At 45.6% G+C, this 19,270-nt stretch overlaps 1 protein-coding gene across 1 annotated transcript in view; it reads right to left on the reverse strand.

Annotated features, from left to right (window-relative positions):
• The window catches only part of niban2a (niban apoptosis regulator 2a), a 57,499-nt gene that overhangs the window by 36,315 nt on the left and 1,914 nt on the right, over nt 1-19,270 (reverse strand). Inside the window, exons 2-5 of the mRNA XM_029689181.2 lie at nt 8,206-8,336; nt 7,285-7,413; nt 6,973-7,078; nt 6,391-6,558 (exon numbers count right to left, since the gene is read on the reverse strand). Coding sequence (XP_029545041.2) covers nt 6,391-6,558; nt 6,973-7,078; nt 7,285-7,413; nt 8,206-8,336 — 534 coding nt within the window. The remainder of the gene's footprint in view (nt 1-6,390; nt 6,559-6,972; nt 7,079-7,284; nt 7,414-8,205; nt 8,337-19,270) is intronic.

Raw genomic sequence — 19,270 nt, forward strand, 5'->3', positions numbered from 1 at the left:
CTCCAAAAAGGTCCATCACAGTGTTCCTACAGAACAGCAGGTTCGACAATGGCCTTGCTAGCCAACCTCTGAAATATTGTTGTGTTTATTGTTGGCCATTTTAAAACACAGCCCACTAAAAAGGTGCAGAGACAAGAGCAAATAGGTAAAAGGAGTCACTCGCACAAGATGTCAACACAAGATGGATTTCCACTCTGGAAATGGTAAAACTTGTCCACAGAAATCAACAACCACAGAGATGCTCTGGCACAACAGAAAAACATCACTATGCCAACCACAGCTGAACTTTGTGCCATCTCCTTCAGGTGATGGAAAGCTCTGATGACCTGACTGTGGCAAAAAAAAAGTTCAAAACAAATGTTATTGGACACATACACATGGTTAGCAGAAGTTAATGAGAGTGTAGCAAAATGCTTGTGCTTCTAGTTCAGACAGTGCAGTAATATCTAACAATTCCCCAACACACACAAATCTAAAAATGGGTGAATGAGAATATGTACATCAACTCAGAAGAAAAGAAACGTCCTCTCACTGTCAACTGCGTTTATTTTCAGCAAACTTAACATGTGTAAATATTTGTATGAACATAACAAGATTCAATAACTGAGACAAACTGAACAAGTACCACAGACATGTGACTAACAGAAATGGAATAATGTGTCCCTGAACAAAGGGGGGGGGGGGTCAAAATCAAAATAACAGTCAGTGTCTGGTGTGGCCACCAGCTGCATTAAGTACTGCAGCGCATCTCCTTCTCATGGACTGCACCAGATTTGCCTGTTCTTGCTGTGAGATGTTACCCCACTCCTCCATCAAGGCACCTGCAAGTTCCTGGACATTTCTGGGGGGGAATGAATGCTGGAGGGTCATGTCAGGATGAGCCTGCAGGAATGGTACCACATGAGGGAGGAGGATGCACAGATTTGAGATTGTCATTGCAGGCAACAAGTTCAGTCCAATGATGCTGTGACACACCGCCCCAGACCATTGACGGACCCTCCATCTCCAAATCGAGTAATGTAAGATATGTAAACATTAAATAGGCATTGTTTAAAGTGACTAGTGATCCATTTATTAAAGTGGCCAGTGATTGGGTTTCAATGTAGGCAGCAGCCTCAGAGTTAGTGATTGCTGTTTAGCAGTCTGGTGGCCTTTAGATTGAAAAACAGCTCATCTCCATGCTTTGATGCACCTGGACTGACCTCGCCTTCAGGATGGCAGCGGTGTGAACAGGCAGTGCTTTGGGGAGGGGTGTTGTCATTGATCTTTTGGGCCTTCCTGTGACATAGGGTGCTGTAGGTGTCATGGAGGGCAGGTAGTTTGCCCCCGGTGGTGTGTTGGGCTGACCTCACCACCCTCTGGAGAGCCTTGCAGTTGCCGTACCAGGCTGTGATACAGCCCGTCAGGATGCTCTCGATTGAGCATCTGTAAAAGTTTGTCAGGGTTTGGGTGATACGACAAATTTCTTCAGCCTCCTGAAGTTGAAGAGGTGCTGTTGCGACTTCACCACACTGTGTGGGTGGACCATTTCAGCTCGTCTGTGGCGTGTACGCCGAGGAACATAAAACTTTCCACCTTCTCAATTGCTGTCCCTTCGATGTGGATAGGGGGGTGCGCCCTCTGCTGTTTCCTGAAGTCAAAGATCATCTCCTTTGTTTTGTTGACGTTGATTGAGAGGTTGTTTTCCTGACACCACACTCCGAGTGCCCTCACCTCCTCCCTGTAGGCTGTCTCGTCGTTGTTGGTAATCAAGCCCACTACTGTTGTGTAGTTTTCAAACTTGATGATTGAGTTGGAGGCGTGCATGGCCACGCAGTCGTGGGTGAGCAGGGAGTACAGGAGGGGGCTGAGAAAGCACCCTTGTGGGGCCCCAGTGTTGAGGGTCAGCGAAGTAGAGGTTGTTTCTTACCTTCCCCACCTGGGGGCGACCAGTCAGAAAGTCCAGGACCCAATTGCACAGGGCGGGGTTGAGACCCAGGGCCTCTAGCTTGATGAGCACTGTGGTGCTGTAGTCAATGAACAGCATTCTTATAGGTATCCCTCTTGTCCAGATGGGATAGGGCAGTGTGCAATGTGATGGTGATTGCGTGATCTGTGGATCTGTGGACCTGTTGGTGTGGTATGCAAACTGAAGTGAGTCTAGGGTGGCCGGTAAGGTCTAGGGTGGCCGGTAAGGTGGCACTGTACTATTCTCAAAGTGGGAAAAGGTGTTTAGTTTGTCTGGAAGCGTGATGTCGGTGTCTGTGACGTGGCTGGTTCTTTTTGTTGTCTGTTATTTCCTGTAGATCCTGCCACATAAGTCTTTTGTCTGAGCCGTTGAAATGCAACTCCACCTTGTCCCTGTACCGGCATTTTGCTTGTTTGATTGCCTTGTAGGGAATAACTACACTGTTTATATTCAGCCATATTTCCAGACCTCTTTCCATGATTAAATGCAGTGGTTTGCGCTTTCAGTTTTGCACGAATGCCGCCATCCAGCCACGGTTTCTGGTTAGGGTAGGTTTTAGTCACAGTCTCTAAACTCACTCACCGAGTCAGCGTATAGGTCGATGTTGTTCTGAGGCTGGCCGGAAAAAATTCCAGTCCTCGTGAGCAAAACAATCTTGAAGCAAGGCTTCCGATTGGTCAGACCAGCTGCCTATAAGGCGGTAGGAGCAAGACGGCGTCGTGGTCTGATTTGCCGAAGGGAAGGCAGGGAGGCAGGGAGGGCTTTGTATGCATCGCGGAAGTTAGAGTAGCAGTGGTAGAGAGTATTACCCCTGCGCGTGGTGCAATCAATATGCTGATAGAATTTAGGTAGCCTAGTTCTCAAATTTGCTTTGGTAAAATCCCCAGCTACAATAAATGCATCCTCAGGATATATGGTTTCCAGTTTACATAGAGTCCAGTGAAGTTCCTTGACGGCCGTCCTGGTGTCTGCTTGAGGGGGAATGTACACAGCTGTGACTAACTGACGGGAATTCTCTTGGTAGGTAAAATGGCCGACATTTGATTGTAAGGAATTCTAGGTCGGGTGAGCAGAAGGACTTGAGTTCCTGTACGTTGTTATGATTACACCATGAGTCGTTAGTCAAAGCATACACCCCGCACTTCCTCTTCCTAGAGAGGTGTTTATCTCAGTTGGCGCGATGCATGGAGATGCCCGGTGTCTGAACCAATTCCGACAACATATCCCGAGAGAGCCATGTTTCCATGACATTTTGAATTTTACAATCTCTGAGGTCTCTTTTGAAGGCAACCCTTGCTCGAATTTCATCTACCTTGTTGTCAAGAGACTGGACATTGGCTAGTAGTATACTCGGGAGCGTATAGAAGGCTCCGTAGAAATGCACCAGGTGGCCGCTCCGTCTGCAGCGCCGTGGTTTTGGGTCGGCTGGAATTAGATCCATTGTCCTGGGTGGTGGTCCGAACAGAGGCTCCGCTTTGGGGAAGTTGTATTCCTGGTCGTAATGTTGGTAAGTTTATGTTGCTCTTATATCCAATAGTTCTTCCCGGCTGCATGTAACAAGACTTAAGATTTCCCGGGGTAGCAATGTAAGAAATAATACATCAAAAAACTGCATAGTTTCCTAAGAACTCAAAGCGAGGCAACCATCTCTCATCTTATAGACCTGGAGAAACCAAAGGAGAACGCCAACCTCACATGACTGAAGATCGCCACAGTATTCGACCCAAGGTTTAAAACTTCTTCACGATTAGTGGGTCCCCTGCGGGACGGTTGAGCTAACGTAGGCTAATGCGATCAGCATGAGGTTGTAAGTAAGAATAACATTTCCCAGGACATAGACATATCTGATATTGGCAGAAAGCTTAAATTCTTGTTAATCTAAATGCACTGTCCAATTTACAGTAGCAGTGAATACCATGCTATTGTTTGTGGGGAGTGCAGTTTTGAACATGAAAAGTTAAACAAATTATGCATTTGGGCATTGATGATTGGAGCTGACACCGCCCCCTCGTCAAGTTACAGCTGTATCCGATTAGACTCCTTCTGAAGCTATATAAAAGCCAGTATTCTGTTCAGAAGAGATAGACTGCTGAGATGATTGCTGAGAGAGGAGGCTGATGGCTATAGCATATGTTGGTTGTTTCTCAGGCAGTTGGAATGTACTAGGTTAGTTGTAGATGGGAGCAGCTTTGGTATGTTCAGTGCGAGTTTGTTGCTCAGTTAGAGCCTATTTGATGTCCTGTGTTTCTCAGTGTGTTTGTGAAATTGGTTATAATATTCTGTTTAATTTGTTCCCAGGGGGGAAGGGGAAGGCACCTAGTGAGTGCTTAGGCAAGAGGCCCGCGGGCATACATATACCCATAGTATATTCACGGTCTAGGCACACTAGGTAAGACCTGGGCGGACCACCCCCTGTATTTTGGTTAGTGCACCAGGTAGGAGAGGTTAGGTAAGTAGTGGGTAGGCAGGTAAGGTAGGAGAGGTTAGGTAAGTAGTGGGTAGGCAGGTAAGGTAGGAGAGGTTAGGTAAGTAGTGGGTAGGCAGGTAAGGTAGGAGAGGTTAGGAAAGTAGTGAGTAGGCAGGTAAGGTAGGAGAGGTTAGGTAAGTAGTGGGTAGGAGAGGTTAGGTAAGTAGTGGGTAGGCAGGTAAGGTAGGAGAGGTTAGGAAAGTAGTGGGTAGGCAGGTAAGGTAGGAGAGGTTAGGAAAGTAGTGGGTAGGCAGGTAAGGTAGGAGAGGTTAGGTAAGTAGTGGGTAGGAGAGGTTAGGTAAGTAGTGGGTAGGCAGGTAAGGTAGGAGAGGTTAGGAAAGTAGTGGGTAGGCAGGTAAGGTAGGAGAGGTTAGGTAAGTAGTGGGTAGGCAGGTAAGGTAGGAGAGGTTAGGTAAGTAGTGGGTAGGCAGGTAAGGTAGGAGAGGTTAGGAAAGTAGTGAGTAGGCAGGTAAGGTAGGAGAGGTTAGGAAAGTAGTGGGTAGGCAGGTAAGGTAGAAGAGGGGCTTGGACATTTACTTCCTTTGCTTTGGTTCCGTCCAGCCCCTTTTCCCCATATTACCGTGTGTCGGAATAAAGTCCTTGTAACGGTACCACTCTCTGCCTTTGTCATCCTTACTCACACCTACAGTCCATACCTCTTTCACTTCACGGGGAGTTGAGTTGTAGGGTGTTGCATAAATCTACCTGGCAACACCTGCCTGAGAGGTTGTTTTCACTCTCTGGGCATATCGTACAGAAGAAAAGAGCAGCAGGCTCGTTTGTCTTAGCAACTGGCTCAGTGAAAATAAATAGGAGGACGACTGAAGTCTATGGTCATAGGCTTGTGTGGAATTCATGACGTTGGACAGGTTTATGCCCTTTGTATCCATAGAGACAGTTATTTGTTTTCTTATAGCCAACCCTCCAATTAGTAATTGGTAGAACAATCATTTGGAATGGCTGAAGCTGTGTGTGTGTGTGTGTGTGTGTACTTCAAGAAAATGTATGAGGGAGTAGCCCTACTGGGTGCATTAGTAATTGTATTGCTTGTTATGGTGAATATGCCATTAAAAACATGCTTATATGGACATAAAGATTTGTCCATAAAAATGTTTTACTTGCCATATTTGAGCTAATTTAAAATAAAAATTGTGATTCATCACAATGATTTAAATTGTTATACAGCCCTCATTTTGATATATTCTGTATAGTATTATGCATTGTATTCTGTGATGTATATTATGTATTACATTTGTTGTTTTTTTGTTCCCTGCAGCAGCAGCTAAATTGGGGATCCTAATTAAATACTAAACAAATATAAAAGTCTCTTTATATGCTCCGCAAGGTAGGGGAATACACACAAACACACTCCACATTTACTACTGTCATCGTGGGGAGGTGAGGGGAGTTTCACCTCATCCAACACCAATGTTTACTGTGTAGCACCCTGCACTCACCACACCAGGCTCTATTCATACAGATCAAATTGACTGATTGGTTAATGGAGCATCCTGTCTGGGCGGTTTACTTGAAGATGCATCGCGCTACAGAAAAAAGAAGATGGGGAAGGAACCTAAGGCTGGTTCTGGATTGGACAAGGCTTACTTACATTTATTATTAAATTGGGGTAATAAAGAATTAGGCCACACCCTGCCACTCACATGCCCTCCAGTACTCAGAGTCGAGGAACACCACTCCAGACTATCATAACTTTAAAAAACATTCCTGCCTGGCTGCATTTCACTCTCACTGATAGACCAGCTCATTGAGATGGTATGCAAAACGCTCACATAGCAACACACACACACCCTGGTCTGTGTTGTGAACAATGGCAGTAAAGGCAGAAGAGCGATAATTGGCCAGGGTGGAGCTGAGGGAGAGAGTCTCTGCGTTGTTCCCTACCTGTCATCCAGAACCATCAAATGGCTGTGTGTACACTATGTGTTAACTGTGTCGTGTGTTCACAGCTCCTCACCATTGTTGCTGTGCCTGACACAGTCCTGGAGCACAGCGTGCCACTTCGCCTGCTCCTTCTCTGTCAGCACACAGAAGTAGTGGTGGCGGGCGTACGGGTGCCACAGGATCAGGGGGAACTGGGTGGCACCCTTGACAAATGGACCACTGCCCACCTTAGCCTTTACACCTGAAAAACACACACACACACACACACACACACTTAGTGTTCATAGCTTCTTCATCAGGGTTGTATTCGCTAGTCACCAAATGGAAGAAAACAGACTGATTTCTAAACTTCTGCCTCAGTGTGCCCTAGGGCTCTATTCAAAATCGGTATCGCGGAACTTCAGAGTTACAGCGCGATTGAAATTCAAAAGGCAACGTCCCCGCATTAGCCGAGAACGCATTTAGGGAAACGTAACGCTTAAGCAAACCAGATTGAATAGAGCCCCTAATGAATACGGCCCAGCGAGCCACTGAGGACTTTACTACTTGATCTCACATTGGATGAAGTCCTGGTTCAACCACAATCCAACAGCGTTTCTCATGATCGGCCGTTTATTATACAGTCAGCGGGCCGTTAGCAAATCGTCCCTCTCACCTGGCAGGCTGGTGCTGACCAGATCCAGGTACTCTTCCATGGAGGTCAGAGCTTTGTATCCGGCACAGTTGATGGTTCCTTTAGGGTGCAAGCCCCTCTCGTGAGCCTATCAGAGAGCGCGGAGTGAGAAGGGGGTAGTTTCAAGGAGAGAGGGTGAAAGAAAATGATGTACAAGCCGTTCAGAACCATCAGCCCACAGCTAAGGTTGTGACCCAAATGATTCAGACTAGCTGACATTGAAGTTTGGTTATGAAGTTAAACGTAAAACAAGCAAGAAAATATATAGTTTCAGTTTTTCCCGACTGCCCTCACCACTTTGTTCTCGTAGAAGCTAACGTCATATGTGTCGGCCACGAAGACAAAGCGGTTTCTCCATTTCTTGTTCCCCTCCAAGTACTGGAACAGACCCCCAGAGAAGATCGAGTGGTCTTCTAGAGGATTCTACCACAACACAACAGACAGAGTTAGCGATAGGGCTATCAGGCTTTTGGTCAAAAGCAGTGCACTATATAGGGAATAGGGTGCTACTTGAGACTCATCCATACAGTAACGTCAGGCCTAATTCTATTTTACACGCTGGAGGCGATTGAGACCGGAGGGCTAAAGTGAGAGCACACAAGTTTCGGATAGTGTTTACACAACCACACTTCGTTTTTACATGTCCTGTAGTAGATCAAAATACTGGAACTCAAAACAGCTTAATCACAGCAGAGGAAGGCCAGAAATAAAGGGGATGAGAGAAGCTGGAGAAGAGAGGTTGTGTGTGCTTGGAAGGTGCTGACTGGCAGTGCTCTGTAAAATGTGGTGCCTGTGCGTTATTCACAGGTAGTGAGGAGAGGAGAGCGAAACAACATTCTTAGCACCATCCCCGTTTGTTCATGTGTGAATCCACTTTCCCGCCAGTGACTTGATGGCGGAGACTAACACAGAACTGAAGTGGAGATGGCTACAGTACGCGTTTCCTATCCTTGTCCATCGAGTTTAAAAACACACACGGCCTTGCACTCAGAGATAAAACCCTGAGACTCAGAGGAGGATGGTGAGGAAGAGATAAAACGGGAGGTAGAGAAGGAGAGAGTTACAGATGGTGTGGGAATACAGTGAGAGAGGAACTGAATAAAATGGAGAGCTGGAGTGAGAAGAGAGAGAATTGGGGGGGGGGGGGGGGGGGGGGAAACAGAGGGGTGAACGAGTGCAACAGACAGTCGTCCCCAGGCCGGCCTGGCCGCTTGCCTTGCGGTGCAGGAGCTGTGACTGGGGCCCTCCTCCCCCCTCGATCTCAAAGCGGACAATGTTAAAGAGGGCCACAGCATACTGCTCCTTGTACACATGGCCAAACTCCCCCATCACCTGCCTGGCACGAGCTGTGGGAAGAAAGACAGAATTTACAGTTGGAGTGTAACATGTCACAGGATAGACAACACAATTGAAGAGCAACACAGTCCGTAAACACACCTGGCAACAGACCATAAACACAGCTGGCAACACCGATAGAATACATTTATGAGAAGGAAATATCCTGCCTGTTTGGCCCTGTCTGGGGGTATCGTCGGACGGGGCCAGGGTCTCCTTGATCCCGCCTGTCTCAGCCTCCAGTATTTGAGCTGCAATAGTTTGTGTCGGGGGCTAGGGTCAGTCTGTTATATCTGGAGTATTTCTCCTGTCTTATCCGGTGTCCTGTGTCAATTTAAGTATGCTCTCTCTAATTCTCTCTCAGAGGACCTGAGCCCTAGGACCATGCCTCGGAGTCATCAGGCCAGGTAGTCCTGATGACTCCTTGCTGTCCCCAGTCCACCTGGCCGTGATGCTGCTCCAGTTTCAACTGTTCTGCCTGCGGCTATGGAACCCTGACCTGTTCACCGGACGTGCTACCTGCCCCAGACCTACATTGCTGGGTTTCTGTACAGCACTGAGATATCAGCCGATGTAAGAAGGGCTTTTTATAAATACATTTGATTGATAACCCATTATGTAAATCGGAAATGACAACCGGTTACCCAAACATCACAGTCAAAACATTGAACACAGTCAACAATCACAGAAAAACAGCCACAGAGACCGCGAGAGCACAGCTAGGCCACACAGTCACAGAAACTCAGTCTCAGCAAAGCAGGGCCAGAGAAGCGTGACACGTCAGTAATGTGACTCGGCAGATCACAAGAGGATTTGGCCAAGAGCTTGGTGTAGAAGAGAAGCCGTTAGTCTCATACTATCGAGGCGGTCATTGAGGACAGGCGTGTAGAGGGCTATAAAAGGTGACTTTTAACTAGGCTCGGACTCAGACAGGAAAAGCAGAGAGAAACTGGAAGAGAGGGCATTAACCCTCCAGTATCTTTACCACCTTTCTATCTGCCTTATATGAAAATGTCCAAGCAGTAAAATTAAAATTGCTCACCATGTGTCTTTATAAGGAAAGTTAAGAGTCAGGAGCCACATCAGCTTTCACTGAGAAAACACTACATATCATGGTGGTACAATAACTGCATTCTCAATTGGAACAGATATTGAAGATGACTTTAGCATACCTTTTGTTACAGTCAAGGAGCATACGAGCCTGGAATAGGATTGTATTTGTAGCAGACTACACCATCTGGAGTAAGGTTGCAAAACCCCAGTTACCCCCCCCCCCAAATTCTCATAAAACCTGGCCATTTAAAAGTTAATAGAATTTTGCAACCCTAATACGGACAATCAAGCATCATGTTGTTGAATGGTAACATACCATTGGTCTAACCAGAGTCATTATTGAAAGGACTTCAACAACAACAGAATTGCTCACAGTCCATTTAGGGTTGTGGTGGTTCAGTGGTCTCAGCTCAACGGGACACCAGTCCATGAGATGTTTATGGCGAAGGCGCCACAGGAAAGAGAAAGGAGGCTTTGAGTAGGAGGGCAGGAAGGAAAGACCTGACAACAAGATAAGAACCAGTGGAAGAGGGAACAGAGAAAACAGGGTTTATCCTGTAAACTCATAACACACATTTAGTCACTTTCTGAAATGTGTTTTTATACGAGGGATCTAAAACAGAACAGATACTAAACGTTTAACATGTCTAATAGACGTTTCATGCTGGTCTAGGGTTGCAAAATTCAGCTAACTTTCAAAACACCCAGAAATTCTGGTTGAACGATGCCCAGATTTCCCACTTATACCCTTCAGATTCTGGGAATCTCCCAACCTGGAAAGTTACTGACATTTTGCAAACCTAAAATCGAGACAGTTCCACCTACATAATCAATTCTTGCTGGTCTAACAGATGATTGACATTTTAGTCATTTAGCAGACGCTCTTATCCAGAGCAACTTACAGGAACAATTAGGGTTAAGTGAGTTGTTCAGGGACACAGACCTATTTTTTCACCTAGTCGGCTCGGGGAATTCAAACCAGCGACATTTCGGTTACTGGCCAAACACTCTTATCCACTAGGCTACCTGACACCCCAATGATAGCCTCGGTGTGTCTTCATTCGAGAGAGTCTCCAATCAGAGACTTGGAAAGCTGCAATATTATATGCCGAGCAGAGACATGGCTGGATGACTATGTAAGTAGGACTCAGTGGTTTGCTCCATGCAACGGTACGACCGGACAAAGGAGTGCTCGGGCAAGTCCAAAGGGTGAGGGGTGAGTCTTCATAAAAAAAACAGCGCAATGCTTCCAGTGTGAAGGAAATCTCAAGCTTTTGCTCACCTGATATAGAACACCTCATGGTGAGCTGCAGACACATCTACCAAGAGAGTTCTCACCCGTCATCATCAGGGCTGTATCTCTACAAGCCAACACCACTTTAGCACTGAACGAACTGTATAAACAAACAGGAAATCACTCACCCAGCGGCAGCGCCTCTGGTGGGTGTCGACTAATGCGGGGAGACTTAAAACCGTTCTACCTCACTTTTACCAAACACGTGTCCTGCGCCACTAGGGGCGCTAAAACTAGACCACATGTAAGGCCCTCCCTGCGGGAAATCTGACCATGACCCTTTCTCCTGCTTACAAACAAAAGCTCAAAAGAGTAAGTACCAGTGGCACAATATGGAAATGGTCCGATGAAGCAGACTCAATGCTAAATGACTTTTGCACAGACTGGGATATGTTCTGGGATTCATCCCATAGCATTAAGGAGTTTACCACCTCAGTCACGGGCCTCATCGTAAGTGCATATATTATGTCTCCAGAGTAACTATACGAACGTATCCGAAACAAAAAACCAGAGCAACCACTTACAAGAAACAGGACACATACAAGAAAGCCTGCTATACAACCTCCGACGAGACATTGAACATGCAAAAGGACAATATAGGAGTGAGGTGGAATCCTATAACACCAGCTCATATGCTCATCGTATGTGGCTGGGCTTGCAGACAACAATGGATTACAAAGGGAAACCCAGCCGTAAGATACCCAGCGATGCCTTTTATTCTCACTTTGAGGAATACAGAGTCTAGCATGAAAGCACTTGTTCCGGATGACTGTGTGAGCTCTGTGTGGCCAATGTGAGTAAAACTTTTCAAACGGTTTAAGACTCACTAGGCCACCAGGCCAGAGGGAATACCAAGGTGCAATCTCAAAGCATGCGCTGACCAGCTGGCAAGTGTCTTCATGGACATTTTCAATCTCTGTGTCCCAGTCTGTAATCCCAGCATGTTTTTCAAGCTGACCACCTTTATCCCTGTTCCCAAAAATTCAAAAATAACCTGCCTAAATTACCATCGCCATGTAGCACTAACCTGCCTAAATTACCATCGCCATGTAGCACTCGCATATGTAATTATGAAGTGCTTGTCCTCTCCCACTTGGACAAGAGGGGAAATAACTATGTGAGAATGACGTTCAGGCTACAGTTCAGCGTTCAACAGCATAGTGCCCTCCAAGCTCATCACCAAGCTGGGGAACCGGCGACTAAACACCTTGATATGCAACTGGACTTCCTGACGGGAGCCCCAGGTGGTGAAGGTAGGCACGCTGACCGTCAACACGGGGGCCCCTCAAGTAGGCTTTGGAGGTATACAGAAGATTAATAGAATGTGAAGATTTGTAGCTACTTAAGTAAATACCAACTTGTACAATACGCTAGGAGATAAAGCAGATTGCGTTCTTAATTTCACCTGTCACATTATGAAGCTTAATAGTAGTCCACATTCACGTTGTTTTGTTTACAAGCACACAACAACGAGAGACCGGAAGCCTTGTATGTCACACTCACTGTTGTGCAGCATGCTGCAGAAGATTTAGTTACACCCTGGAATTCCAAACTTTAATTATTATTTTTTTTAACGTTTGCCAGCTAGATATCTTAATATCGGCAGGGTAGCCTAGTGGTTAGAGCGTTGGACTAGTAACCGGAAGGTTGCGAGTTCAAATCCCCGAGCTGACAAGGTACAAATCTGTCGTTCTGCCCCTGAACAGGCAGTTAACCCACTGTTCCTAGGCAGTCATTGAAAATAAGAATTTGTTCTTAACTGACTTGCCTAGTAAAATAAAAAAGGTAAAATAAAATTTAAAAAAATAGTTAAGCTAACTGTATAAAATGTGCTAAATGCTCTGCAGTTGTGAATTTGGTTTGCTAACTTAGTAGCTAGTTATCTAGCTAGCTAAGTGGTTAGCTTCTTGCAAAATCAAGCTTCTCTTGGTAACAGCAGAGAATCCCCTACTGGATCAAGTGCCTTGCTGTCTAATATTGTATTTGTGGGTGCAGCAAACTGTGTAGCATTTTAACTTTATGAGCTGGGATGTCTGTCCTGCAAATAGTTTATGTCAAATACTGCACTCGTTAGCATTTACATGTACTTGTTAGCATTGCTAACCTGATTAGAGGGGTTCTGTGGAGTTCGGGATGGCACAAGGTCGATATCAAGATATGCAAAATGCAGCATCATGATACATTTTGAAAGTTACACATCTTGAAAACTTGAATGATGACATTCAAAACATTTTGGGAATATCTCAACAATGGACTAATGAAACAAATACCAAAAGATAGTTTGTGTGTGGAGTTTTCCTTTAAGTTTGCTGATGTCATGATGGTGGTAGGCTTAACTAGTCACTGGTGGCGATAAGACCGCCTACAGGGAGGAGGTCAGTGTGGTGCCATGACAACAACCTCTTTCTCAACGCCAGTAAGACCAAGGAGCTGATCATGCAATAGGGGAGAGCACGCCCCCATCCAGGTTGTAGTGGAACGGGTCGAGAGCTTCAAGTTCCTTGGAGTCCACATCACTGTTATTAACGTGGTCCACACACACACACATCTGCAGTCATGGAAAGGGCACGACAGCGCCTCTTTCCCCTCAAGAGGCTGAAAAGATTTGACATGGGCCCTCAGATCCTCAAAAGGTTCTACAGCTGCACCATTGAGAGCATCCCCGCTTGGTATGGCAAATGCACCACCATCGACCACAAAGCTCAACAGAGGGTGGTGTGGACAGGCCAGTACATTACTGGGGCCGAGCTCCCTGGCGCCTGATCTAGATGTCCAGGATGGCAGAGGAAGGCCTAAAAAAATTGCCAAATTGGCTCTCGGACCATCAGGCTCCAAGTCAGCTTCTACCCCCAAGCCATATAACTGATAAATAGTCCAGGTAACCATTAATTAACTCTTGCACAGACTCTCTGCACACACACAGTACTAGTCAAAAGTTGACCCATTATAGAACAATAGTTAAGACATTAACACTATGAACACATGAAACCATGTAATCAAGTGTTATATCAAAATATTTTATAATTAAGATTCTTCAAAGTAGCAACCTTTGCCTTGAGGACAACTTTGCACTCTTGGCATTCTCTCAACCACCTTCACATGGAATGCTTCTCCAACAGTCTTAGAGTACCCACATATGCTGAGCACGTGTCTGCTTTTTCTTCACTCTGCAGTCCAACTCCTCCCAAACCATCTCAATTGGGTTGAGGTCAGGTGATTGTGGAGGCCAGGTCACCTGAAGCAGCACTCAATCACTCTCCTTCTTGGTCAAATAGCTCTTACACAGCCTGGAGGTGTGTTGGGTCATTGCCCTGTTGAAAAACAAATGATAGTGGGACTAAGCCCACTGGGGCGGCAGGTAGCCTAGCGGTTAGAGCGTTGGGCCAGTAACCTAAAAGAAGCTAGATCGAATCCCTGTAAAAATCTGTCGTTCTGCCCCTGAACAAGGCAGTTAACCCACTGTTCCCAGGTAGGCCGTCATTGTAAAGAGTTTGTTCTTAACTGACTTGCCTAGTTAAATAAAAAGGTTAAATTAAAAAATATAAATTAAATTTTTTAAATTAAAAATAAGCCCAAACCAGATGGGATGGCATATCGCTGCAGAATGCTGTGGTAGCCATGCTGGTTAAGTGTGCCTTGAATCCTAAATAAATCACTGACAGTGTCACCAGCAAAGCATCCCCACAACACATTTTCTCCTCCATGCTTCACGGTGGGAACCACACATGCGGAGATCATCCAGTCACCTACTCCGCGTCTCACAAAGACACGGCAGTTGGAACCAAAAATCTCAAATTTGCCCTCATCAGACCAAAAGGACAGATTTCCACTGGTCTAAATGTCCACTGTTCATGTTTCTTGGCCCAAGCTAGTCTCTTCTTATTATTGGTGTCCTTTAGAAGTAGTTTCTTTGCAGCAATTCAGCCATGAAGACCTGATTCATGCAGTCTCCTCTGAACAGTTGAGATGTGCCTGTAACTCTGAAGCATTTATTTGGGCTGCAATCTGAGGTGCAGTTAATTGCAGACTTCTGAGGCTGGTAACTCTAATGAACTTATCCTCTGCAGCTGAGGGGACTCTGGGTCTTCCTTTCCTGTGGCGGTCCTCATGAGAGCCAGTTTCATCATAGCGCTTGATGGTTGTTGAGACTGCACTTGAAGCAAGTTTCAAAGTTGTTGAAATTTGTTGTATTGACTGACCTTCATGTCTTAAAGTAATGATGGACTGTCGTTTCTCTTTGCATATTTGAGCTGTTCTTGCCATTATATGGCCTTGGCCTTTTACCAAATAGGGCTATATTCTGTATACCACCTCTACCTTGTCACAACACAACTGAATGGCTCAAATGGATTAAGGAAATAAATTCCACAAGTTAACTTAAGGCACACCTCACGAAGCTGGTTGAGAGAATGCCAAGCATGTGCAAAGCAATCATCAAGCCAAAGGGTGGCTACTTTGAATATATTTTGATTTGTTTAACACTTTGTTGGTTACTACATGACTCCATATGTGTTATTTAATAGTTTATATGTCTTCACTAGTATTTAAAATGTAGAAAATAGTACAAATAAACAAAACACTTGAATGAGTAGGTGTGTTCAAACATTTGACTGGTACTTTACACACACACACACCACGCATACCGACAACAAACACACACACACTCACCTGCTTCTGCAAATCTGTTCTTTATTTTACTCTTATTATCTATCCTGATGCCTAGTCACTTTGCCTTGCCTTCATGTACACATCTACCTCAAACGCACAAAAGTAAGTGAACACCCCTTCAAATTAGTGGATTTGGCTATTTCACCCACAGGATGGCACCGAAGAACCTGGCTGACGTTTTGCATTCTCCCAACCAAATTGTGCTATTTTTTTAAACTTATTGTCTACATTCCAACTAGTCAGTAGGTCAAATTTCTGCCCTGGTAGATCTGCCCCGATCAAATGTAAGTGCTGTTACTGTAAAGGTCTAGAAGTAACAACAGCCGCAAAGTTGTAGGCCACGCAAGCTCACAGAACGGGACCGCCGAGTGCAGCACGTAAAAATCATCTGTCCTTGGTTGCAACACTCACTAACGTCAGCACAAGAATGGATCTTCATGAAATGGGTTTCCATGGCCGAGCAGCCGCACACAAGCCAAAGATCACCATGCGCAATGCCAAGCGTTGGCTGTAGTGGTGTAAAGCTTGCCTCCATTGGACTCCGGAGCAGTAGAAACGCGTTCTCTGGAGTGAAGAATCACGCTTCCCCATCTGGCAGTCCGACGGACGAATGAGTTTGGCGGATGCCAGGAGAACGCTACGTGCCCAAATGCATAGTACCAACTTTAAAGCTTGGTGGAGGCGAAATAATGGTCTAGGGCTGTTTTTCATGGTTTGGGCTTGGTGACTTAGTTCCTGTTTAAGCGTAATAATGCCCTATGCACAAAAGCAAGATCTATACAGAAATGGTTTGTCGAGATCGGTGTGGAAGAACTTGACTGGTCTGCACAGAGCCCTGACCTCAACCCCATCAAACACCATGACAGCATAATAATTACACAGGTGCACCTTGTGCTGCGGACAAAAGGCCACTCAAATGTGCAGTTGTCACAACACAATGCCACAGATATTTCAAGTTCATGCAATTGGCATGCTGACTGCAGGAATGTCCACAATAACTGTTGCTAGAGAATTTAATGCTAATTTCTCTACCATAAGCCACCACCAACATTGGTTTAGAGAATGTAGTACATCCAACTGGCCTCACAAATGCAGACCACGTATGGCATTGTGTGGGCAAGCGGTTTGCTGATGTCAACGTTGTGAACAGAGTGCCCTATGATGGTGGTAGGGTTATGGTATGGGCAGGCATAAGCCACGGACAACGAACACAATTGCATTTTAAATTGATGGCAATTTGATTGCCATTCATCCACCGCCAACACCACCACCTCACATTTCAGTATAATGCCCCAGCTCTTCCTTAGCCTGCATACTCACCAGACATGTCACACATTGAGCATGTTTGGGATGCCCTGGATCGACTTAAAACAGTGTGCCAGTTCCCGCCAATATCCAGCAACTTCGCACAGCCATTTAAGATAAGTGGGACAACATTCCACAGGCCAGTCACAAGCCTGATCAACTCTATGTGATGGAGATGTGTTGTGCTGCATGAGTGAAATGGTGGGCACACCAGATACTGACTTTTTTAAACCCCCATTTTATGAGATCCAATTGCAATCTTGTTTCATCGCTGCAACTCCCCATCGGACTCGGAAGAGGTGAAAGTAGAGTCACGCATCCTCCAAAACATGACCCACCCAACTGCACTTCTTAACACCTGCCCGCTTAACCCGGAAGCCAGCCGCACCAATGTGTCGGAGGAAATAGTATTCAAATGAAGTCAGCCTGCAGGCACCCTGACTCCTGGTCACGGCCGGTTGTGAGACCGCCTAGGATCCGAACCCGGGTCTGTAGGGACACCTCAAGCACTGCGTTAGACCATTGAGTCACTCGGGAGGTTCTGATCCATACCCCTACTTTTTTTTTTGAAGGTGTCTGTGACCAACAGATGCATATCTATATTCACAGTCATGTGAAATCCATCGATTAGGTCCTAATTTATTTATTTAAAATTGACTGATTTCCTCATATGAACTATAACAGTAAAATCTTTTAAATTGTTGCGTTTATATTTTGTTCAGTATATTTCATTCTGCACTTCCGACAGGCTGGGTTAGTGTGCCAACGCCACTCTCACAAGGAGTTAAATTACACACTTCCCTACTGGAATGAAGGCACGGCTTGATGGACAGTCTGCAGCAGACTGAACTGATGGAGATCTGATTACACTCAAGGCCCAAGTTATGAAACTGTATGCCCTGTCATCTAGAGTCCAATTCAAACCTGGCTTTGATTGCATGAGATCAAAGGAGCAGTCTGGGGGTTAGATGGACAGCACCACCACCTACCTCCAGCATGCATGAACGCATGAATATATAGAGAGCGAGAGGTACAGTAGTCAGAATGCATTGAACATCCTGTTTGTGTTGGTTTCAGACTGTTGAACTCTTTACAGATGGAAAACTAGACTGACTGGAACACTCCTGCAGCTTGAATGGTATGTACGGCCACTGGGTAGGTCTACTGTATTGTATGTACTAGGGGATGAGGGAGTGATGGACTAGGGTCAAGCAGTTCACTGACAACTGATTAACACAAGTCTAGGAGTAGGAAAGAAAACAGAAGTGTGTGTGTGTCAGCTGGTGAGAATGTACCTTGCCAGCAAATGTGGAGGCATCCCCCAGTACAGCTAACTATTCCAAACAGTATACTCCCCACGGACAAGAGCTGACTAACCACTCCTCCCACCCACTTTAGCAGTTGGTTGGGTTGTGTTTGTGAAATAGACAAAAGGTATAAAATGAAACTGAGATATGAATTAAAAGGCATGTATAAAGACTGAATGGGAAGGGGGTTACTTCCCATTCTACTGCGTGAGAACCAGACTGAATGGGAAGGGGGTTACTTCCCATTCTACTGCATGAGAACCAGACTGAATGGGAAGGGGGTTACTTCCCATTCTACTGCGTGAGAACCAGACTGAATGGGAAGGGGGTTACTTCCCATTCTACTGCATGAGAACCAGACTGAATGGGAAGGGGGTTACTTCCCATTCTACTGCGTGAGAACCAGACTGAATGGGAAGGGGGTTACTTCCCATTCTACTGCGTGAGAACCAGACTGAATGGGAAGGGGGTTACTTCCCATTCTACTGCGTGAGAACCAGACTGAATGGGAAGGGGGTTACTTCCCATTCTACTGCGTGAGAACCAGACTGAATGAGAACCAGACTGAATGGGAAGGGGGGTTACTTCCCATTTACTTGAGAACCAGACTGGGAATGGAACCAGACTGAAGGGGGTTACTTCCCATTCTACTGCGTGAAACCAGACTGAATGGGAAGGGGGTTACTTCCCATTCTACTGCATGAGAACCAGACTGAATGGGAAGGGGTTACTATTCTACTGCGTGAAAACCAGACTGAATGAGAACCAGACTGAATGGGAAGGGGGTTACTTCCCATTCTACTGCGTGAGAACCAGACTGAATGGGAAGGGGGTTACTTCCCATTCTACTGCGTGAGAACCAGACTGAATGGGAAGGGGGTTACTTCCCATTCTACTGTGTGAGAACCAGACTGTCTTTCTGTTCATTATTACCAAGTCATGTTCCTACCTGCTTTTTCTTCTGTACTTACTTGCTTCTCTCTTTCCTTCTGAAACGGCAGCTTTGGACATCTTTAGAAGCTACAACTACTGTCTGGTTTCTGCCCTCGCTCTTTACCAGACTAAAATACAGTCAGACTTATGAGTGGAGGAAGGGTTCACTATTATATCAACTGGCTTTATTTTTTGTAGTATTAGGTAGTGTATATTACTATGAACAGTGACGTACTATACTCTTGCAGTAGTAGGGAAATTGAAACTTTAGCCCGGTTTTTACCTGGTCCTAACTAGCATCCTTTGTCCTGATCTTGTCCACGTTCTGATTGTGCCCACGTTTTTACAAGTGGAGATCATTAAAAAAGATGCATTGTGATTGTGA

The sequence above is a fragment of the Oncorhynchus nerka genome, linkage group LG19 (genome assembly GCF_034236695.1).
Source record: "Oncorhynchus nerka isolate Pitt River linkage group LG19, Oner_Uvic_2.0, whole genome shotgun sequence".
Classification (NCBI taxonomy): domain Eukaryota; kingdom Metazoa; phylum Chordata; class Actinopteri; order Salmoniformes; family Salmonidae; genus Oncorhynchus; species Oncorhynchus nerka.